This window comes from Lynx rufus, unplaced genomic scaffold, assembly GCF_022079265.1.
Source record: "Lynx rufus isolate CCGP_SWC_20201006 ecotype Redwood Valley unplaced genomic scaffold, mLynRuf1.p SCAF_14, whole genome shotgun sequence".
NCBI lineage: Eukaryota > Metazoa > Chordata > Mammalia > Carnivora > Felidae > Lynx > Lynx rufus.
The window spans coordinates 63,622,945-63,647,671 of NW_025814828.1; the positions used below are offsets into that span (position 1 = coordinate 63,622,945).

At 42.6% G+C, this 24,727-nt stretch overlaps 1 protein-coding gene across 1 annotated transcript; it reads left to right on the plus strand.

The window, feature by feature from the left end:
- The first annotated feature begins 1,643 nt into the window (after positions 1-1,643).
- SRPX2 (sushi repeat containing protein X-linked 2) lies at positions 1,644-24,718 on the plus strand. Its single transcript, XM_047075707.1, has 10 exons — positions 1,644-1,725; positions 6,256-6,336; positions 16,266-16,457; positions 18,785-18,961; positions 19,264-19,390; positions 19,542-19,663; positions 20,764-20,943; positions 21,282-21,415; positions 23,324-23,445; positions 24,538-24,718. The coding sequence occupies exons 1-10, from the start codon at positions 1,644-1,646 to the stop codon at positions 24,716-24,718; spliced, it is 1,398 nt and encodes a 465-aa protein (XP_046931663.1).
- Positions 24,719-24,727: the final 9 nt, after the last annotated feature.

A 24,727-nucleotide genomic window follows, 5' to 3' on the forward strand; every position in this document is an offset into this window, starting at 1 on the left:
ATACATGTTCCCACTACCTTCCTGACCCGCAGCAGAGGGTAGCTGACTCCCAGTGAGTCAGGTTTTCAGTCTCCGATCAGGGAGGAGATAGTCAGGGAAGCAGTCACAGATGCAGAGTAGTGGGTTGAAAAGGAAAGCCTGTGTTCCAGGACCAAGGAACTGGATTGAGACTGCATATGTGAGAGGGGTCAGTGATTAGTTTATTTAGCTGTTCATTTTCCTGGATCTCTCTTGAATCCTCCCTTTCTTGTCCTTTTGTTCCCTCTTTATGCTTTTATCTCTTTCCTTCAGCCCTAACAGATTTTCTTTTTCTAGCTTCCTTCCCACATCTTTCCACTTTCCTTGCCTCCCTTGCTTGTTCTCAATTTTTTTTTTCTATTCTGCTTCCTTGCCAGTGTCTGGACAAAATCTGAATTGAAGTGGAAAATGAATTTTTGCCATTCTTGGACTTTTCACATCCCTTAGGGACTCTGGCCAGAATCTGCCATCTTTTGTTTCTCCATTTCTGGAACTGACTCCTCCCCTGAGCATGGCATTTCATTGACATCATGTGGGTGAATGGGTGCTTGCTGAAAAGTTCAGTGACCAGTTTATACCAATAAGCAGCAAGTTTTAATACTGTTTTGGATGAATTATTTGCCTACTGGGAACCTCAAAACTCTCATCCCATTGTGAAGACAGGACAGGAAGTGAGAAGGCAATTGAAGCTTGCTCACCCTCTCCTCATGTCCCTCAATAGGTTTTTCCCAACGTCACGGACTTCCTGCTAGCTCAGCAGAATAAAACAAGAAGGTTAGGCTAGACTTAAAAGCCAAAAGCCACTACCAAACCACTAAGTCTCAAAACCCAAAGCTGAGAAAAGATCCAGACCATAGTTAATGTCTGAGAGACTAGAGAAAGGAAACATGTAGTCCTGTCTAATACAAAGTGGGGTATAATAATATCTAATATATATTGATTGCTTCCCTATGTGCCAGGCAATAATCTATTGTATAAGGTAGATACTATTATGATTCCCATTTTATAGATGAGGAAACTGAGGCTCAGGGAAGTTAAGAAAGTTTTCCAAGACCCCATAGCTAATATGGACAGAATTGGATACACATACAGATCTGTGTAACTCCAGAGTTCAAGCTCTTAGTCCATATATGCTAATGCTTTCCCAGATTAATGGTTAGGAAATGCTAGTTAAACAGATGAAACCATCAACTGGCAGCTTTTAGATCGCAGGATTCCCTCTTGGTTCTATATGACTTTATGTTGGCCCCTTCCTGATTTTGGATCCTCCATGTCCCTGTCTATAATTTGGACAATGAAACATTTGCATCTGATCTCACCATGGTTAATTGAGAATTGATTGTTTTATGTCATCCTCCTCCTGGGAGGAAAAGAGATCAGAAATAACAAATAGAGTCTTGCTATTCTATAAAGTGGAAGGTCCTTACAGAGGACACAATATAACAGGCATTCAATAATCTAAAAATTTCTCTTCTTCCTCACAGATCCGCATTTCTGCTTCTTCTCACTTTTGGAAGTTCATTGATGGCTGATTTATGAAAGATATTTTCTTTTCCCTGGTACTTCTGGCCACATATCTCTATTCTTGTCTCCCTAACCTCCCCTCAGCCCGACTTCTTTTAAGGATGGCTGGTCAACTAACCCAAAGAGGAGCTCTATCTATCCTGCTCTTCTTCACTCCAGCAGTGACAGCAACATGGTATGCAGGTAAGTTTTAGGATCTGTTGCCCATTATTTCCATGGAAGGCAAGACCTAGACTAAGTATTAGAGAAGGGAGAGTTAGAATGCAATAAGAGACGAATAAAGAAAAACTATTTGCACCAACAAAGATGGTTAAACATTCCAACAGGCTACCAAGGGAGGCTTTTGAGGCAAATAAGAAATATTTGAAAACAGGCTGCATCAGCACAAAAATGAGAGGGTTGGACAATATGACTTTTGAGGCCATTGTCTCACCTGCTCAGCACTCAGCTTCATCTCTCCCTCCCTTTCTCTCTCTCTTTCTGTTTCTCTCTCTCATCTGGTGTGTGTGTGTGTGTGTGTGTGTGTGTATGTGTGGTGTGTGTGTGTGTGTGTGTGTGTGTGTGTGTGTCTCAGTCTCTCCCTCCCTCTCTTTCCCCTAGACCTTACTTATAGGATAAGATTTTTATAGCCCCTTTCTGCCAAAGATGTTAATGACAATACAGTTCACAATCTCTTAAACAGGAATTCCCCAGTCTCTTCTGGCTTGTTTTTTACTTCAGAAGAGATGGAGATTTCTGGATTCCTAAATGTTTCATCCTTTACCTATGGAGACATAGGGAGCTGAAGAGAACAGACTCAGTGAGGAGAAGGAAAGAGGGAGGGAGAGAAATGAAGGAAGGATAATGAGGTGGCAGACAGAGGTTTTTGATGGGGCCCATCTGGCATTCCAAGTGCTAAGAATAATCTGCGGCCTGCAGTGTCTACCTTCATGGGGGCTGGGAGGAGTAAAAGAAAGAGTTAGACCCAACCAATAGAGTTAGGAAAATATACAGAGATGAGTAAATAACAAACTGCTTCCATCACAGCCACAGGCATTGCAGCTAAAATTTTCCACATGCCCTTAGCTCCTGGTGGAGGCCTTTGGCAGTAGCTCTGTTTGTCTGGAACAGCTGCATCAAGCTTTTAAACAAATATGCAAACTTCTTCTCCTCTTTGGCTTAACCTGGCTTTGTAGGGGGTAAAGCACAAGGGCTCACATTGAGAAGAAGAAATTCAAGTCAAGCCCTTGGCAGAGTACACACTGTTTGGGGTTAAAGGAACCCCAAGTCTCCAGAAGATAATATGTGCAGCTGTCATTCCCAACCTCCCCCTAGCCAATTCAAGTATATAACACCAAAATCCATCCAAAGACCAGAGGACTAAGGAGTGGAAATTAGATGGCTCAAAGCCTAGTTTCAAACCCCTGTAAGAAACCTCATGGAGGGGATGCCTCTGTGGCTCAGTCGGTTAAGCATCTGACTTCGGCTCAGGTCATGATCCATGGTTTGTGGGTTCGAGCCCCACATTGGGCTCTGCACTGATGGTGCAGAGCCTGCTTCGGATTCTCTCTCCCTCTCTCTCTCTGCCCCTCGCACTACTGCTCTCTCTCTCTCTCTCTCTCTCTCTCTCTCTCAAAAATAAATAAACTTAAAAAAAAAAAAAAGAAACCTCATGGAGTGCAAGGGCCTTTACCTTTTCTAGAGTGGAAGCCCAAACTATTGGAGTCTTGAGGAGAGACCAGTTTTTTTTTTTTAACAAAAAACTTAGACTCATTTGAAGCTTTCAAAGGGCCATTTTCAGGGGTGCCACTGTTCACTTCCACAAGAATCACCAGGCTCCTTCTGGGGAGCCCAAGTTGGTGAGGTCTCTGACAGCCTTCATTCTGCCTTCTTCTGTTCTTGGAAGGCTACATGCTGAGAGAAATTCAGAAATTTTTAATAATCCTACCCTACATCACTAGCTCAGCTGTCTGAGCTTGCTCTATTCATATGTTCATTCATTCATTCAACAAATATTTGTTGACCATTCCTCGTGCATCCAGCATTGTTTATTCACGGCTATAGCTTTGTCCTCAAATGGGAATGGCGTAAGGAAAGCAACCAAGTGTGGATTGAGGACTAATCAGGAAAAGGATCCAGGAATAATCAGCGGATGTTGGGAAGGGCTAAGAATATTAATAAAGCAAACAGTGGGTTAAAAAGTGTGGATTGACATATCTGTGCAGTTCAGGAAGTCAGACCATATTTGTTACCATAAGCCACGCATTAGTGTATATCTTAAAATAGTTCTCAACTATCAGTTACATTTCCAACCATACCTTTGTGAAGGACAGTGCTTGGAGGGTCTGACTGTACTATGGAATTTGGAGGGACTCAGTAACAGACCACTGATTGATGTAAAAGAACTGAGGAATGTGGCACAAACCTCCCATCCTCAGTGCTGAGAAGGGGCAAGCAGATAGAACAATGTGGGGAGAGTGTCCCTCTATTTTCTTATATCTCATCTCAGTATCGTAATATTTGCAAAATAAAATACCTGAACCCAGGCAAAGAGAGGGACATAGAAAGGCTTAAAGTGGTAAGGTGGCCTAAACCCATTCCCATCACAATGCAAACTTGGCAAAGCTATCTCTGCACCCTGCTGGAGACTGTAATTGACTGAGTCTTCCCTTCTGCTTTCCCACATCCCCTGTAATTCTAGAATGATAGAAATTGCATTGTGGTCTTTTATCCCACACACGGAGTTAAAAAGCTGGATGGCAAGAAACATTTTGGATTTTTATGTCTGCTGGATATCGTCCAAAACTTTCTCCTACTACCATCTTTAGTGGTGTATCTGAGTTTGGTATCAAGGGGTCAAAGCACCCTGGGCTGGAATACCTATTCTGCTCCTTCCAAGGTGGGAGAAATTGGGCTACTCCCTTAACTCCTTTGAGCCTGTTTCTTCATTTGTATATCAGAGAACAATAAGAGTGTCTACCTCACTGAGATGTTAGGGTGACTTAAGAAGATAACATATGTAATGGGCTGAACAGAGGACAAGTATGTGCTCAGTGATGTTAGTCATGCTGCTGCTGCCGCCGCTGTTGTTATTATTGCTCTCCAGCCATAGGCTTCTGACACTCCTGTTTGCTCTTCTGGTAAACGGGCTTTAACCCTGCTGGGCATTTCTTCACAAGCAAGCTCTGGAACAGGCATGCTGGGACTAATCCTTTAGGGAATCACACACATCTGGCCTCCTGTTTACAGAAGCTATAAGGCTCTGAGGCTAATACTAAACTGAAACAGCTGACAAGAATTCCGTGCCCCACAAAGAACCCTCCCATGTGGGAAGAGAGAAAACAAGGGAGAGTACGCCTAAGGAGAACTAAAGGAAAGCCAAGAAAATAACTGAATTGGGAAAACAGAAAAAAATAAAAGGAAAGTAAAAAATGAACTCTTTCCTCTGGAATGAGGGCAAACCAATGAAGACATGATTTCATAAGGCAAACTTTCAATTTGATTCATTCCCTTGTTCATTAAGATGGAATGGTTTCCCAACACTCCCCCAACCCCCAGTCTGGGCTTGTGGGTAATGGAAGAGCTCCATCATCTAGCCCTTTGCTCCACCCTTTAGTGCTGGGGTTGTGTGTGTGTGTGTGGGGGGGGCTGTGCCTCTTCCCAGAGAGGAGGCAGACAAGCTTGTGGTCTGAGTGTTTACACAGGCCCTAGGCCTCCAGCACTAAACCCCAGCCCTGTCCTGAAAGCACACCGTGTCCTGGAAATGAGGAATTGTTTTCTGACTCCAGCATGGCTGGCTGTTCTATTCCTGTGCATACATTAGGGCTCAGAGAGGCTGGAAAGAGAGCTTCCAGAAACTTCACTCCGGAAAGGACTAAGTTATATTCCAATTAGTTTGTATTCATGACTGATTTCCCGCAGTCTGGTGGAATACACTGTTTAGTCTCCCAGACAGCCACAGATTTGCCTCCACTAGGGACTGGGCCACTTAACAGAATGGGAATGGATTGGGAATGTTCTCCTAGCTCAGCAGCTCCCTGCTAAAGCTCCTGATGATTAGAGGAACAAGAAATTTCCCCAAAGGACTCTGCCTTCCTTTTCCTGCAAACCAGGACAAACTGCTCAGGACATGAAACTACGCTCATTTCTTCTTCCTTTTGAACCCTCCCTCTGCCTTGGCATGCCACCCCTAGCAATGGCAACCAAGTGGCAAAAGGGTGGTGCCCTGTGGGCTAGTGGGGGCCTGAGGAATTGTTTCTCTCTGAGGACCATGAGCAGTCCTGTCACTAGTGGCAAAGCCATTACTCAGACTCTATTTTTAACTCCTACCTGAGACAACAGTCCTTCCTCAGAGCTTAGTCGTTATCCATATCTCATCAAAACCTTGCATGTTGCATCAAGGAAATGGGTCAGTTATATTCCAGATTGGTGGGATTGATGGATAGTCAAGAAGTTCATTTTTTTCTTTTGAATGGAAGCTTCTTGTGCTACCAGTAAGTCACCCCCACCTCCACCCATGATCATGAGCTCACCTTCTATGCACCTGAGATGTTGAGATTTATGTATAATAGTTCTGCTGCTTTACAAGGTAGAACTTTCCACACTAAATATCCACCTGGCTCCCTAGCTATGGAGTGCCATGTCCTCAAGAAGGGACCAGGTTGGATAGGAGGAAAGGTTGGGAAGCACTTAAGAAATTAATATGTCATCTTGGTATTATCTTCTTCGTTGCAGGTTCAGGCTACTACCCAGATGAAAGCTACAATGAAGTATATGCTGAAGAGGTCCCACAGGCCCCAGCTCTAGACTACCGAGGTAAGCCTCCCTGCTTCTCAGGCTCAGGAAGGGTCTTTTCTGGCCTAAGGCCTAGATCTTCCCTGAAGCATCCTCCTCCAGCTTGGCTCATATGTGCCAAAACTGCAGCTCAGGGAATCAGGGGCTGTGATTTCCAATCATGAACTTGGTCATGACTTGCTGTATGACCTTTTCTGTCTAGTACTAAGGTTACCCATCTATTATTAATCATTAAGTATTGACTGAATACCTGCTGTACACCTAATCCCATGCAGGGTAGGCCTGTGGATGATACAAAATCTAAGATAGGGTTTTGTCCCCCTCAAGGAGCTTACAGTCTGCTGGGGGTGGGAATGGGTGAGAGGGGAATAAAATTAACACATGCAGAGCAAGTTAGTGTGTATCTGTGGGATAGCAGTAAATGCAATAGGAGTTAAATAAAAAGAAGTCAGGGCAGGGATCATGAAAGATGACATATATTAGGCCTTGAGTGATGGGTGGATTTTGAGAACTGGAGAAGGGAGGCAAGGGTGTTTAGCAAAGCATTTGGCCACAGATATAGAGGCAAGAACAAAGCTGTTAGAGGAAGGATCTAAGAAGAAACCAGCCTGATTGGAGGAGATGGGATGTGGAGGGAGTAGAAGAAAAATAAAGTTGAATATAAAGAGTAAGACAAAATTAGGAAAGGCTCCATAATCTAGGGACCATTCTTAGGCAAGGCAGGAGGACTCTCTGTGAAGAATGCCGAATAGGGACTCCTGCATTAGAAAGGAAGTTAGAGAGGCACCTGGGTAGCTCAGTCATTTGGGCAGGTCTGCTCTGACTTTGGCTCAGGTCATGATCTCACAGTTCCACCTCTGTGCTGTCAGCTCTGTGTCAACCTCTGTGCTGACAGCTCAGAGCCTGGAGCCTGCTTTGGATTCTGTGTCCTCATCTCTCTCTCTCTCTCTCTCTCTCTCTCTCTCTCTCTCTCAAAATTAAGTAAACATTTTAAAAAATACAGAAAGGAAGTTAGACCAGGCGATATCTAGTATCTCTTCCATTTCTAAGATTCTTTGTTTCTATGCTTTACAAGGCATGTAGAGGAGTTTAGCTGTTGTGCTAGGAGTTATAAGGAGCCATCATATGTCTTCCCACAAGGGATGGCATGGTAATGATAATTTCACCATATCACCCTTGTTATTGTCTACAGAAGTAGGGGGTCAAGAAAGGTAGAGCCTGGGTCAGGGAGACTCTCCACTAATCAGCTACAGTAATGTTTATTAAAGATGATTGAGGGTATGGAAAAGAAATAGAGAGCAATGATCAACCCTATGGGGAGCCTGGGTGGCTCAGTCGGTTAAGCATCTGACTCACATTTAGTGAGTTCAAGCCCTGCATCGGGATCTGTGCTGACAGCTCAGAGCCTGGAGCCTGCTTCAGATTCTGTGTCTTCCTCTCTTGCTATCCCTCTCCTGCTCATGTTCTGTCTCTCTCTCAAAAATAAAAATAAATGTTAAAAAAATTTTAATAAAAATAAATTTTTAAAAAATAAAAAAAAGAAACCATATACAGATGTGAGTAGAAGAAGAGAATCCAGCAAAGGAAAAAGGGACAGAAATAAGCCATGTAGAAGGAGATCAGGGTACTATATATCATGTCACAGAAGCCACATAAGAAGAGAGTTTTGGGAAGGAGGAAGAATGAGAAATCTGTGTCAAATATTGCAGAGAAAAATTGAGGGTATTGCAAACATTATACTTGGCAAGAAGAAGGTAAATGGTGACTTTTGAGAGAATAATTTCAATAGAGAAATGATCAGATTTGGTGTTTCTCTATGCTTCTTTCTACCTACCTTCTATCTTCTTGCTGCCAAAGAGTCCACACCCACTGCCTCTCTGCCTAAGCACCCACTAACTCCTAAACTCCCTACAGTCTATTTCCCATTCACCCACAAATCTACATGCTGAAACAACATTCCCTGAAGATCACAATTCTCTCCCAATGCATCAATCATATGGCCCTTTCTTGAACTTCAATCTCTCTAGTCTCTCAGCAGCAATGTGAAAGCCCCTCTCTTCTTACCACCACTTGGGCTCCATGGCATTTCAGTATGTTTATAGCAGCATTATCAACAATAGCCAAATCATGGAAAGAGCCCAAATGTCCATCAACTGATGAATGGATAAATAAGATGTGGTATATATATATATATATATATATATATATATATATATATATACACACACACACATATACACAATGGGATATTAGCCATAAGAAAGAATGAAATCTTGCCATTTGGAATGACATGGATGGAGCTAGAGTGTACTATGCTAAGTGAGATAAGTCAGTTAGAGAAAGACTGTGTATCTTCAAATCAGTGTTTAATATGTGTATCTTCAAATCAGTGTTTAATATGTGTATCTTCAAATCAGTGTTTAATATGTGTATCTTCAAATCAGTATTTTTGTATACTTTGGGTAAATACTTAGTAGTGCAATTGCTGGATTACAGGGTAGTTCTATTTTGGACTTTTGAGGAACCTTCATACTGTTTTCCAGAGTGGCTACACCAGTTTGCATTCACACTGACAGTGCAAGAATGCTCCTCTTTCTCCATCAATGGCATTTTTAATAGCCTCTTTTCTTCATCACCTCTCACCAGCCATTCACCGAGAACTGTCATTTCTTTATTACTCCATGGGATCAAAACTTTTATTACCTCACACATGGATAATGACAGTTGCCCCCCTAACTGGATTCTTTGATTCATGCTTCTCCTTTCTCCAAACCTAGTAGCCCAATGTGACCATTTCGAACAGAATTTGGCCTCAGTTCAGCTGCCCAGGCTAACAACTCATTACCCCTTATCCCCACATGAAATCTATGCTTCAGCCAGATTAGTAGAATTCTACTCTGTTCCCTGACTGCTTTAGTGCACACTGAGCTTTTCCTCATTCATTCCCTCATTCCCTTCCATTTATTCAATAAATATTTATTGAGTATCTACTATGTCCCTCTTCTGAAATAAACTTTTATTATCTGGACCGCTCATTTGGCATTCATTAGGTATTGCCCCTTTGGTTTACTTCTTATTGCCCTCAACAAAATAGTTACCTGTTTAACAGAAGGAGCCATGTGTGATACCCCCACAGAACTATGTCAAAAGTAGTGCTCAAGAAACGTTTACTGGGTCATTGACATCCTGGGAGCAGAACCCAGATTGCAGAAAATTGTAAATGGAAGAAGTGGATAGGAAAAAGTAACAGATGCAGAAAAGTGGTTTCAGGGGGGTCCAGCAGCCCTCTGATTAATATTAACCTGACTCATTGGTTATTTTTAAATGTCATAAAGCCCCTTAGAAAAATGTCAGCCACATGGTGGCCTTTGGCCTTGGGGTCATGTGTGTCATGGCTCTGTTCAGGAATTTGGTCTCCGGACACAAAACTAATTGAGTGGGGTTATCAGTGTTGAGTGGGGAGTGGGTGGCTGGGAAAGTACAACCTGAGATCCGAGCCTCCCCTGTAAGGTCTTTTTGTGTTTTCACACCAGCTCTGCAATTGTAGTGCTTGAGATTTTCTGTAATTTGGGGATGGTGTCTCCAGATGGCAGCAGCGTGTTGTTTCTTTTTTTTTTTTATTTTTTTTTTATTTTTTTTTTATGAAGTTTATTGACAAATTGGTTTCCATACAACACCCAGTGCTCATCCCAAAAGGTGCCCTCCTCAATACCCATCACCCACCCGCCCCTCCCTCCCACCCCCCATCAACCCTCAGTTTGTTCTCAGTTTTTAACAGTCTCTTATGCTTTGGCTCTCTCCCACTCTAACGTCCTTTTTTTTTTTTTTTTTTTTTCCTTCCCCTCCCCCATGGGTTCCTGTTAAGTTTCTCAGGATCCACATAAGAGTGAAACCATATGGTATCTGTCTTTCTCTGTATGGCTTATTTCACTTAGCATCACACTCTCCAGTTCCATCCACGTTGCTACAAAAGGCCATATTTCATTTTTTCTCATTGCCACGTAGTATTCCATTGTGTATATAAACCACAATTTCTTTATCCATTCATCAGTTGATGGACATTTAGGCTCTTTCCATAATTTGGCTATTGTTGAGAGTGCTGCTATGAACATTGGGGTACATCAGAACCTTAGAGGAGAAAGCAGGAAAAGACCTCTCTGACCTCAGCCGTAGCAATCTCTTACTCGACACATCCCCAAAGGCAAGGGAATTAAAAGCAAAAGTGAATTACTGGGACCTTATGAAGATAAAAAGCTTCTGCACAGCAAAGGAAACAACCAACAAAACTAAAAGGCAACCAACGGAATGGGAAAAGATATTTGCAAATGACATATCGGACAAAGGGCTAGTATCTAAAATCTATAAAGAGCTCACCAAACTCCACACCCGAAAAACAAATAACCCAGTGAGGAAATGGGCAGAAAACATGAATAGACACTTCTCTAAAGAAGACATCCAGATGGCCAACAGGCACATGAAAAGATGTTCAGCGTCGCTCCTTATCAGGGAAATACAAATCAAAACCACACTCAGGTATCACCTCACGCCAGTCAGAGTGGCCAAAATGAACAAATCAGGAGACTATAGATGCTGGAGAGGATGTGGAGAAACGGGAACCCTCTTGCACTGTTGGTGGGAATGCAAATTGGTGCAGCGTGTTGTTTCTTGACACCAAATGAGCTGGTGGCTCAAACCCAGGCACTGATTTAGGGAATATCATTCCCAGGGATAGATATATTTTACACATGCAATTTCAGATGATTCTCAGAACATCCTCATGAAATTGGTCTATTATCCCCATTTTACAGATCAGGAAACTTAGCTCAGAGAAGGTAAATTTAGAGAGTTGCAGAGCTCAGAGGTGGCAGAACAGGAATTTAAAACCAGGTCCCTCAGTCTGACTCCAAAGCCATGGTCATTCCATCTCTTTCATCAAAAATGTAACCTTTCGTGGGGTGTCTGGGTGGTTCAGTGGGTTTAAGCGTCTGACTTTGGCTTAGGTCATGATCTCACAGTTGGTGGGTTTGAGCCCCATATTGGGCTCTTGGGCTCTCTGCTGTCAGCATAGAGCCCACTTTGGATCCTCTTTCCCCCTCTCTCTCTGCGCCTCCCCTGCTCATGCTTTCTCTCCCTCTTTCATAAATAAACATCAAAAATTTTTAAGAAATGTAATCTGTCACTAAAAGAAAAAAGATTAAAAGAGATAACTGGTAAAAACCAGATCATTATTTTAGAGCAAACTGACCATGTAGTTTGGTACCATTTTCACTAATCTTGAACGTTATTTCATTCCCTTAACCTGACTCCTGGCTTGGAGTCAGAAGCCCTTCTCTGAGGTATGCCTTAAGTCCTCTGGGGGCACTGCTTTCCCAGCATATTGCTTCAGCCCTGAGCTAACTGGTAACTCTGCCTGGGTTATCTGAAAATAATCACAGACAAGGCCATTTCAACTCTGTTGCCAGCACTTTGTTTTCTTATAATCCCTAAAAAAGATAGGTGGATAGCTGCACAGAGAAGAGACCACGGGTCTGAGTTACAAGTCCCAGCCCCTCTACCTTCCAGCAATTTCACCCTGGACAAACACATATTGTGTGCCAATCATTGTGCTATGCATTTTGTAAATGTTATTTCATTTAAATAAATTGCATGCTTGCTATGTAGTAATATGGAAAGATCTCTAAAACACATGGTGTTTATTTTTTAAAGCATTGGTGAGAACAATGGGCATAGTATATTACTCTATGTGTTAAAAGGAGGAGGTAAAAAGAATCTATAGCAAGATTTGCTTTATATGCTTAAAAAACAGTTAACAGTGGTTCTTTATGGGGGTACTAAATGGGGGTAGATAAGGGAGCAGGGGAGGGAGGGAGACTTTTTCCTGTGTAACTTTTTATACTTTTTGTGTCTTGAATCATGTGGCTATATTACCTATTTAAGAATGTAAATTTATGCTTCAAAATGGCAGCCTAATATACTGCAGTGGCAGATATTGTGATCAGAAAAAATATGGGCTTTAGGGGCAACTGGGCGGCTCAGTCAGTTGAGTGTCCAACTCTTGATTTTGGTTCAGTTCATGATCGCAGGGTTGTGGGATCGAGCCCCGAATCAGGCTCCATGCTGAACATGGAGACTGCTTAAGATTCTCTCTCTCTCTCTCTCTCTCTCTCTCTGCCCTCTCCCCTTCTCATGCTCTATCTCAAATTTAAAAAAGAAAAGGAAAGAAAAGAAAATGACTAACACATTTCCTACTAGACAGTTTGCCAAGCAATATTTTGCCACATTCTTAGTTTCAGTTTCCCATCAGCATTCTTTAGGTACAGTCGTTCAACCAGTTCTAAATCTCCACAACTGTACTGTCACCTCTCCTGTATGTCTTCACCTAATCCACATCAATGGCCTGAAAGGTATTGCCACATGCCTCACTTCCATATAGTGTATCCACCATTTACCTTGCTCTACCAGTCTGGTGACCATAAAGGACCAGTCTGGTGACCAAAAAGGAAATGAGATCATTCTGGAATTGTTCTTGAGGGCACCTGGAGATAACTGCTTCTTTTTCTAACTCCTCATTAGCCTATGTTTAAATATTCTAGAACCCTTTGCTATCAGTGCTGTCAGCCTCATCAGGCTGTAGTTCCCAGAGGCTGCCTTCTTCCTTCTGGGGATCTAATATAAAACATAGTGACCATAGTTGATAATACTGTGTTACATACTTGAAATTTGCTAGGAGACTACATCGTAAGTGTGGTTACTACAAAAAAAATGGTAACTGTGTGAAATTATGGTTGTATGAATTAACTTGATTTCAGTAATCATTTCACAATGTATATGTATATTAAAACATCACGTTGTACACCTTAAATATATACAGTTTTATTTATCGATTGTACCTTAATAAAGCTGGGGAAAAAAGAAAATTAGAATAGTGTTTTTGCTTTTTATGAGCCTTCCAATGTGTTTGCTTTGTGCCACGATTCCTCAGGGCCAGCAAATTTGACCTTATTTGCAATAACTAGGCCCTCTCCTGTCTCAGCATTTATCCTGAACTTTATATTTCCCTGTGCTATGCTTGTTTGTTCCATTCATTCCAATCTGATGTGTATTTTCCTTGACAGAATATGGGTGAGCAATAGAATGGGAGTGCTTGTTGGGGTCCCAGCCTCCCATGTAAAGTCATTGTGTTGTGACATATAATCAACAGCTCTGCAACTATAGTGCTTCAGAGACTTTCTGTAATTTGGAGCTGTTGTCCCCAGATGGCAGTCGTGTATCACAGATGCAGGCTCAAAACTAACAAGGGAAGCCACAAGCATATCGTTGCTTAAAGGATAGTTTTCCCACTATCATCTGTCTTCATTCTCCAGCTGCCCTCAGGCAGAGGTTCCTAGCCTTTCTTTGTTCCTTTAGCTCCTGATGTGTTTTTTTTTTTTTTAAGCCCTCCCTTTTTTGGCTTTTAGGATTTGGGAGCTGAATCAGCTTTTATGGGGCTTTAGCCTTTCCAACCCCAGGCTAACAGTTCTGGGTCATCCTATGTATGCATCCTTGGGCATGTGGACCTTTGCTTGTTTATATGTGCTCCTTTAAAATCTGAAGCCACCGAAGAGTCATTTGTTTTGTGTAGCCAATGAGGCACCTTTCTAATGTCTTTATAATTTAATGGCTCTATTACCTTTTGTGCTCAGTACTGAACTGGGGTCTGACTTTTATTCCTAAGCAGCCTTCTTTGGTTATCACAATCCCTTCCCCTCTCTAGCTTATATCTTTGTGTTAATTTTTTTTAAGTCATTTTAAATTTGCATGCTGTAGGGGCACCTGGGTGGCTCAGTCAGTTAAGCATCTGACTTCGACTCACGTCATGATCTCACGGTTGGTGAGTTCAAGCCCTGCATCGGGTTCTGCACTGACAGTGCCGGGCTTGCTTGGGATTCTCTCTCTCTCCCTTTCTTTCTGCCCCTCCCCCACCTATTCTCTCTCTCTCTCTCTCTCTCTCTCTCTCTCTTTCTCTCTCTCTTTCAAAAAATAAAATAAAATAAACTTAAAAAATAAATTTGCGGGGTTCCTGGGTGGCTTTGTAGGTTAAGCGTCTGACTTTAGCTCAGGTCATGATCTGGTGGTTCTTGAGGTCGAGCCCTGCATGGGGCTCTGTGCTGACAGCTCAGAGCCTGGAGCCTGCTTAGGATTCTGTATCTCCCTCTCTCTGCCCCTCCCCCACTCACACTCTGTCTCTCGATCTCAAAAATAAACAAACATTGCAAAATTTAAAAAATAAATTCACATACTATAAAATTCACTCTTTTGGTGTACAGTTCTATGAGTTTTGACAAATGCACATAGTCAGGTAACCACCACCACAGTTCCATCACCTCAAAAATTTGCCTAGGGCTTCCCCTTTAAAATTATCCCCAACCTTTACTCCTGAACTCTGGCAACCATTCATCTGTCCCTGTATTTTTGCCTAATTCAGAATGTCATATAAATGGACTCCTACAGTATGCAGACTTGTGAGTCTGCCTTCTTCCAGGTCACAAACTGCATCGGAGATCCATCCATGTTGTTGCATGTTGTCGGTGCTCCCTTCTTCTGTATGGATAAACCACAGTAAGTGTAACCATTCACCCACAGGACGTTTGAGCTGTTTCCACATTTTGGTAATTGTGAATTGAGATACTTTAAACATTTGCATACAGTGTTTTGTATGAACACAGGTTTTCTGTTCACTTGGGTAAATACGTAAAGTGGAACTGCAGAGTTGCACAGCAAGTGTGTGTTTACCTTTATAAGAAACTACCAAAATATTTTCCAAAGTGACAGTATCATTTTGTATTTCACCCTGCAATGTGTGAGAGTCCCAATTTCTCTCCATCCTCACCAACACTTGATATTACCAGGTGGTTTTTTTTTTTTTAAGTTTAGACAACCTAATGGGTGTATAATGGTATCTCGCTGTGGTTTTAATTTGCATTTCTTTAATGACTAATGATTTCTAATGATGCTGAACATCTTTTCATGTACTTAATTTGCTATCCGTATATCCTTTTCAGTGACATGTTTGTTGGTGTCTTTTGCCCATGTTCTAACAGGATTCTTTCCTTTTCTACTGTTGAGTTTTGAGAGTTCTTTATATATTCGAAATACTACTCCTTTGTCAGATATGTGGTTTGCAAATATTTTCTCCCAGTTTGTGATTTGTCTTGTCTATTACAGTGTTTTTCACAGAACAAACTTTTTAAATTTTGACAAGGTTAAATTTTGTGATTTTTTTTCTTTTATGAATTGAGCTTTTGGTGTCATGTCTAAGACCTCTTTGCCTAGTTCTAGATCCCAGAGATTTTCTCCTGTTTTTTTTTTTTATCTAAAAGTATTATAATTTTATTTTATTTTTTAATGTTTAGTGATTTTTGACAGAGAGAGAGAGAGAGAGAGAGAGAGAGAGAGAATGAACCAGGGAAGGGCGGGGGGGGGGGGGACACAGAATCCAAGGCAGGCTCCAGGCTCTGAGCTGTCACCACAGAGCCCGATATGGGGCTTGAACTCACGAACTGTGGGATCATGACCTTAGTCAAAGACAGATGATTAACTGACTGAGCCACCCAGGCACCCCTATAATTTAATTTTTTACATTTAAGTCCATGATCCATTTTAAGTTAATTTTTGTATAAGTTATGACACTTAGGCAGAAGTTTTGTTTTGTTTTGTTTTGTTTCATTTGCCTATGGAAGTTTGATTACTCCAGCACCATTTGTTCAAAAGTTTTGAACTTTTTAGTTCAAAAGCTTTCCTCCATTGAATTGCCTTGGTGCCCTTGTCAAAAATCATTTTGACAGACTTACTTGTATGGGTCGATTTATGGGCTCTCTATTCTGATCCACTGATCTATGTGCTGTCCTTTCACCAATACTACACTGTCTTGATTACTGTACCACTAGCTTACTTTTCTTCTATTGCTACAGTCCCCCGATGGTGTTATACATTAAATGTCCAGGATGGAGAAGCCACGTGCTATTCACCGAGGGGAGGAAATTATCACAGCACCCTGGGTACTCGTTGTGAGCTCTCCTGCGATCGGGGCTTTCGACTGATCGGACGAAGGTCGGTGCAATGTCTGCCAAACCGCCGTTGGTCTGGAACTGCCTACTGCAGGCGTAAGTGGTGTGTGTGCATATACTGACAAGTGTATGTGAGAGAGGCCAGCCAGCCAGTCAACCACTTGAGGGTATATGTCCAGAGGTGTTACTATGCCCTCTGTCAAGTGTAAATTGAGGATTTTCCACAGGTGTCCTGCAGGACCTATCCACATCCTAACATTCTAGCTCATTTTACCTTCCTGTGGTTATTGCCCAAGCAATGTGGGCATTTATGTAACAAGTCCTTCTGGCTCAGCAGGCCCAGGAATGCATATAAAGTTTGGGTGTGGGGCCTAATGCAAACCTGGGCTTTTCTCTCAAGTTCTCAAGGATGTGTGTGGTCTCATTCTCTTTCCCAGTCATGGCCAACTGCTATATTTCCTGGCATAGAGGGCCTTGGCAGTGAAGGCACAAGACATCTGCTGTTCTTCATTTTCTTCTGAAAGTCCAGAAGAATCCCTAAAACTAGAATGTGGGAATACTAATACACACATTCTAAATCATGTCCCCCGCAGCTCCCAAATCCCTGCCTCTTATTCAAGCTCTACAGCCTACCCACTTTTAGTAGCTGAGCTTTGCCTGTCCATATGTCCATCACTGAATGCCATTTGTAGGGCACCCATGTTGGAGGGGAGGGGGCGCTGAATTGGTCTCTTCATGAGCTCACTCAATTCCTCAATTACCCCCAAGCTGCTTATAAGACTAATGGGATAGAAACACAAATGTGTGCACATGAATGCTATGTGAGTGGACACATAGCGAGCATCTAGAGACAGATGGGATTGGTCAGAGAAGATGCTGTGGAGGAAAGGGGAAGCTTGATAGCCACAAAGAAAGAAGCCAGCACACCCCTCTAGGTGATTGTAAGTAATTTGCTTTAGGACTTAGATGCCATCATTTCCAAAATGAATTTGAATTGGGATTACAAAATTAAAATAATATGTCTAGGGGCACCTGGGTGGCTCAGTCGGTTAAGCATCCGACTTCTGCTCAGGACATGATCTCCCGGTCCATGAGTTCGAGCCCCGGGTTGGGTTCTGTGCTGACAGCTCAGAGCCTGGAGCCTGCTTCGGATTCTGTCTCTCTCTCTCTCTCACTCTCTCTCTCTCTCTGCACCTGCCCTGCTCGTACTCTCTCTCTCTCAAAAATAAACATTTTTAAAAAATTAAACAAAAATAAAATAAAATAATATGTCTGTAAATGAACATAAAATCAGTTAAAAGAATGGAGAGATACATATTTCCAGGTGCTTAAAATGGGTTAATTACAATGTTTGAATACTGAATCTGTCTTTGTTCTTCCTCATAAGAGATAAAAGGGCAAATACCTTGGATCATTTTCAGTCATATAATACTAAGAAAACAAATTCATCTGAAAAGACAACCCTTTTTTCTTGGCCCTGATTTCAAGGAAGTCATTATTTTATAGGTCTTTAAATAAAGGATATTAGAAAACATAAAAGGCACTCCTCTTCAAGTCTGGTTTAGCCAAGAAGCCAAGTGAACATAGTTTATATAGAATCTTTATTCAAAGCTCCAATAATTGAACATATGCAAGGCTAGAACTTAGATAGCCAAAAGTATAACTTGCCTACTTCTCTTGAGTATCAGGCATCTCAAACCAGACTTTGGCAAGCTCACAATCAGGGTCACAATCAATTCATGGAAGCAGTCTCCACTTCTAACACCTGTGGTGTTTAAAGCCCATGGATGCCTCTTTAATCAAATACCATCAAGTCTGGATGTCCAGGCACTGGTCTGACTTGTATTCTCACCCAGATATAAGACAAGCCTGCTTCCACATGAAAGTGAGCCTCAGCTGAGGGGTAAGGTGGTTAACGCAAAAATTATACTCGAAAGGAAGCTTTGAATTTGCTAAAGGGCATGTAGGATCTTAGGAACAAGATATGAAAGGAGCTGCTGAGGCCCTAAATGAGTCCAGAGGTTTATATGCATTATGTCTTTTAATCTGCACAACAATCCTATGAAATATCCACATTTTACTGATGAAAACAGTGAGACTCAGAGAGATGAAGTAATTTGCTCAGGTCACAGAGCTAGTAAGAAGTGGAGCTGGGATCCAAACTTGAGTGTGATTCTGAAGTCCATGCACTTGGACAAGTAATTTACTTCTTTAAGACTCCCCCCACCTCCAAGGGCACTGCTGTGCTTTATAATATGAAAATTAAAAGGCAATTAGGCACAAGAATATAAGGACAGTTTGGGGTAAGGTTTTCTGTTTGTTTTTTCTGATGTCTCTGATATGGTTCTTCCTGTGCTAGATGCTGAGGCATCACCTGCAGATAGTCCACAGGCCATTGAGCTTGCCACTTGGTTCTCTCTTAGAGGTGAGATGCCACGCACTGCCATTCATCACTAGTGGCACTTACACCTGCACAAATGGGGTGCTTCTCGACTCCCGCTGTGACTACAGCTGTTCCAGTGGCTACCACCTGGAAGGTGACCACAGCCGAATCTGCATGGAAGATGGGCGATGGAGTGGAGGCGAGCCTGTATGTGTAGGTAAATGGTGGTCACTCCCTGTTGTCCTGCTACAAAGAACCACCCCAGCATTGTATCCACAAAGGATGTGGAATTCTCACCACAGAAGACATTCCTGCTCACAATGAGGGTGGCACCCTGGCCATAAGCTTAACAAAGTCATCACTTCCCTCTGGAGCTGGGCTTCCTCCCCCAGTTTCACTGAGTATCTTGAACTGAGTGTGCATCTTTTATCTACCCAGTAGTGTAGTGCTGCTTCTATGGGTTACCTCAAGGGAAGGTATGGGGCCCATGAGTCAGCACTTGATTTCTGACCTTGACAGACATAGATCCCCCCAAGATCCGTTGTCCCCACTCACGTGAGAAGATGGCAGAGCCAGAGAAACTGACTGCCCGAGTATATTGGGACCCGCCATTGGTGAAGGATTCTGCTGATGGTACTATCACCAGGTGAGTATTGGATTCCCCTTATGCCTCCCAGCAGTTTCTCAGGCTCTGCCCACACTGAACTGCATGGGCCGATGCCACAGTGATTATGTGCCCCAAACCCCAATTCTAAGAGTCTCGTTCCTCATTGGCTCTCTTACTCTGTACCATGCAGGGTGACAGTTCGGGGCCCTGAGCCTGGCTCTCACTTTCCCGAAGGAGAGCATGTGATTCGTTACACTGCCTACGATCGAGCCTATAATCGGGCCAGCTGCAAGTTCATTGTGAAAGTACAAGGTCAGAAAGAAGTCTTCCATTTCTACATTGCTCGTTATTCCTGCTCTATCCTGACCCTTTACATGTCCACCAGAACCCTCTCCTCTGTAGGCCTGAAGCAGATGCCTCTTTTATATTGGAAAAGGGAAAAAAAACAAGTTCACTTAAACAGGGTCATTCAGGAAGCTGCATTACAGGTGTATACATATTTCAGAAACCCTGACTCCCCAGCAAGACTTTCTCGCTCTCCTAAATCTAGATAAAATTCATGAAGATACTCTGTATAAAATTTGTTTCTTTTCTTAGTCTTCTAATTATCAAATCTAATCAGCTTTCATTCTCAGTCTTTCACTTCTGCTGAAATAGGTAGTGTTGGCTGCCTGATTCTTCCTCTTTGTTTTGTGTTGTATTGTGTTGATTTGGTTTTTCCATTATAAAGATAATTCATGCTCATTGTTGAACATTTTGGAAATAAAGAAATGTACAAAGGGAAAAAATCCATTTCCCAGTCATCCAGAGGCAATCATTGTTAATCTTTTGGTATCTTCCTTCAAGTCTTTTATCTACATATACTTTGAAAAAAATATATAGTTGACATCATACTTATATCCAATCTTAGATCGCTCTTTTTCATTTTTATTACAACACAAGTAATTTTCTCATACTCTTTAAAAATTCTTCAGAAATATTTTGAATGACAACATAACAATCTACTTCTAAGAATATATTTTGATTTTCTTAACACTCTACCACTAATGGATATTTAAGTCTTCTCCAATTTATTTTTGATATTAAAATTAATTTTGTAAGGTAGTCATCTTTGCACAGGGTATCCACAACATCTGAAAACAAACATATTTTTTTACAGATTGATAGCTTTTTTTATGACAATATGTATACTCCCTGCACTTCCAGATTTTATGAACACCTTTGTCTGCATTTCAGATTGAATTCCTTAAGAGGAAAAATCTGGCTCCACTCTTGGCCACTGCAAACACAGAGAAAGCATTCATTCTGATCACCCTAGGTCTCCTGGTCTAGAAAACACAGCATGGCACCCTCTTAACACGTTTTCCCTAAAAGAGATACCATAGCCCCTAATTTGAAATTCTCCCTGACAGTGAGACGCTGCCCAACTCTCAAACCACCACAGCATGGCTACCTCACCTGCACCTCAGCAGGGGACAACTATGGTGCCACCTGTGAATACCACTGTGATGGAGGTTATGAACGCCAAGGAACCCCCTCCCGGGTCTGCCAGTCTAGCCGCCAGTGGTCAGGATCACCACCCATCTGTGCTCGTGAGTGAAACAAGGGGATAGGGAAAGTGGACATATTGATCAGGGCTACTTTTCAGTATCTTTCCTTATGTATGCCACAATGGTCCAATTGCAAGATGTATGATGTGGGAATGGGGGTTTCTGACCTGTGTTTATTTTAAGGGCTAATGTTCCCCCGTACAATACTCTTACCCAAGAAGGATTCAAACTGTCCAAATGTTCCTTCAGGATTTCCCCCAAGGAAAGGCAGAAACACCCAAAAAGGGTTAACTTGAAAGACTGAAACTCACAGTGTTGTTATCTGCATTACAAGTAACAAAAAAAGCCATACTCCGACTGACCATATGCTTTTGCCCTAGCTATGAAGATTAATGTCAATGTCAACTCAGCTGCTGGCCTTCTGGATCAGTTCTTTGAGAAACAGCGGCTCCTTATCATCTCAGCTCCTGACCCCTCCAACAGATATTATAAAATGCAGATCTCTATGCTGCAGGTGAGACCCACCCCCTAATGAGGGCTTAGCTCTTTTACATACCCCCTAACCCCACTCCATTACTGCCTTACCTCTTTCAAATCAAAGAGTTGCTTTTTCTGCAGCACAAACCCCACTTCCTCAAACTTTTTGTGGGGAACATTTGATCAGTTTTTCTGTAGACAAATTTAGCACATTTTAAAAAGTGCTGTTTTTACTGAAAAGGCAGTGAGGGCACAGGAATAGTGGGTGTGACTTGCAGGGGGCATGGTGAAAGATGGCAAGGGAGCATGGCAAAGCACTCTGGAGAGACTGGTAAAACGGGTGTGAGCAAATGTAAATGTTGAGAATTAATTGTGTTTATGTTTTCAAGGAGTAATAGCACTAACACTTAGATAATAAGTGCTATTAAGTACTAGGTATATAAGCGCATGCTTTACACCTATTCATTTAATTCTCACAACAACCTTTATAAGGTAAGTACGATTACTATCCCCATTACATAGATGAGGAAAGTGAGGCGTAGAGAGGTTAAAGGATTTGCCCACGATTACTAGATAGTAAGTAGTCATGCTGGGATTGAACCCAGGCAGTCTAACTCCAGGATCTGTGCTCTTCACCACTATAGTAGCAAAAGAGAAGGAAAAGTGTTGTGATATTACAAAATAAAATGAGATAGTTGCATGACAATTTTTAACATACTAAGAGTTATCTGGCTGAATCCACTTGTGGAAGAGGGGGGAGTTGATAAGACACAACACATATACCCACTGGGTCTTATAAAAAGGTTCTTGAAGAGAATGCAGGGTGCACTGACAGGACTAAGAGAAATGGCTCTGAGATGCTGCAAGAGACTGGATAGCCAGGTAAGGGAAAATGCTATTTAGGAAGATTTCTAAAGGTTAAATCGGGGGATTTCTAAAGGTTAAATCTTAGAAGTTGCTAAGTCAATATTCAGAGGCCCATGATGGCAGCAGCTCTATCAAAAGGATGACCCTAGGTGTCTAGATCAAAAAGGACCTTGTTCCTCCAGCAATCCAAAGAAAATGGGGGCTAGGGGGAGGAGCAAAGGCAATACTTTGGCTTGAACAGAAAGCAAGAACAGGAACAGTCAGTAAGGACAGTGATTCTGAGGGTCAGGACTAGAGGATTAGCCCACAGATTAAATAAGGGGTCAGGCACCAGGGAGTGTTCAATGTTGTTTTAAACCTCACTCCCCATAACTGGCTAAGAGGCGATCCTGCAGGACAAAGTAGGACGAAGAGGCAGGGTGGGGTTACAGGGGTGTCCTGCCCAGTGTGAGGAAGGCAACAAAGGGCAATGAAAAGAGCACTGGCACTACTTTGGAGAAATCTTGGAGACTGAGGGAAAGGCCATGGCCATGTTGCCTAGTGGTAAGGAGCATGTACAAGGGTAGGCAGCATCAGCCTTCAGTTTGGCTCAGCATCTCATTGTCATGCAAGTTTGGGCAAATTACTTTCTCTTCTACAGAATAAGAATGATACCACCTACCTTGTTAGGGGTGTTGTAAGGATCAACTTATTCCTACAAAGCATTAGGTATGTATGTTCAATAAATGATAGCCATTATAATCATATCACCATAGCCATCTGTTAAGAACCTATGTAGTTTAAAGCCAATGCAATACCAAACAAGGAGAGATTATGTTCCTGCAATTTATCAATTACATTTCACTTTTCTACTCCCCGTGGTGTGACAGGTTTGGTTCATTTCATTAGAATAAAAGAAACACTATTAGGGCAAATGCTTCAGGAATGACAGATGAAAGAGGTTGTTAAATGCTATGGTATGATGGTTGGGGGAGAAGCCCTTCCTTTCCCATACTGCCTGGTCCTAGGAGGAATCAGCTAAGTAGCCTTAGGTTTGAGTCTGAGAGCCTATTCCATAAAACCTTCTCTTCCCTCCCAGCAATCCACCTGTGGACTGGACCTGCGCCACGTGACCATCATTGAACTGGTGGGGCAGACACCTCAGGAGGTGGGGCGCATCCGAGAGCAACAGCTGTCAGCCAACATAATCGAGGAGCTCAGGTCCAGGCTCAGAGGCCACAGGGAAGGGGTGGGCAGCAACCCTAGGCAGGACACTGGCAACAAGAGGGTTGGGGGGAAATCAGCAGACACTATCTTGAGGCATGCCTTATGTTTGAACACTTGGGATACATTAGGTAAAACTAGAGAGTGGTAGAACATCAAAATCAAATGGGTGGAGGGAGAGCATAAAAGACAGATCACCAGGCTCCACCCCAAACCACCTCAGGACTATGCTTTTATTAGGTACCTCAGGTGACTCTGAAGCACAGCCAGGACTGAGATACAGACTCAAATATGACTCAGAGGAGCCTCTGATTCTGTTGCCTCATGGCCTCATATGTCTTCAGTCTACAAAGGAACAAAAGGCATCTGTAGGCACTAAAATCTGAATCATACCCCTCTGCCCCTGGACAAAGAGTGGGTGGCAGGTGGTAGAAGTTGACTTTTCTCATTATCCATTACCACCCCTCCAATGCTTCCACATACACTCAGTGCCAATAAAGTCATCATTGCTCTCTGTTCATAAACAATACCTGCCTTTAGGGCTCAGTCTCAGCTAGGACAGAAAGATTCAATCCCAGGTAGGGGAGAAACTGGGAAGCACGCAGAGGAAAGAGACCGCAAACTTGCAGGTGCAGATAGAAGAGTTGACCAGGTAATAGTATTAATCAACCTCAGGACTGCCATATATGCTTGTGCACGTTATGCCCAGCCTAACTCTAGAAAACACTAGTTACATCATAGTGCATATGACTTGTACTCCCTGGAGGTATTCTGTGCAGCCTGCATAGCTACCTGTGATAACCCTGCTTAAGGAAGGGGGCCTATGAGGGAAGCCTAGCCTGCTGTCAATAAAGTTGCTCCATCTGAGGGGAAGAAGACATGGCTTAGCAGAGTTAGATGCATAGGGACAGCAAGAGTAGGGTCTGGGCAGAGAAAAACAAAGAGGCTTGAGATAGGTAGTAGAGGGGATGAGGACAAGGGAGGGAAGGGATTAGTCCATAGGCAGAGCTGTGAAAGGTCAGAGGGTAATAGAACCTGGTGCGATGAAGCCCAGACAAGGTCTCACACCTCCTGGGCTCCTCTCTCTAGGCAATTTCAGCGCCTCACTCCCTCCTACTTCAACATGGTGTTGATTGACAAGCAGGGAATTGACCGGGAACGCTACATGGAACCTGTCACCCCCGAGGAAATCTTCACATTCATTGATGACTACCTACTGAGCAACCAGGAGCTGACCCAACGACGGGAGCAAAGGGATATATGCGAGTGAACTTCAGCC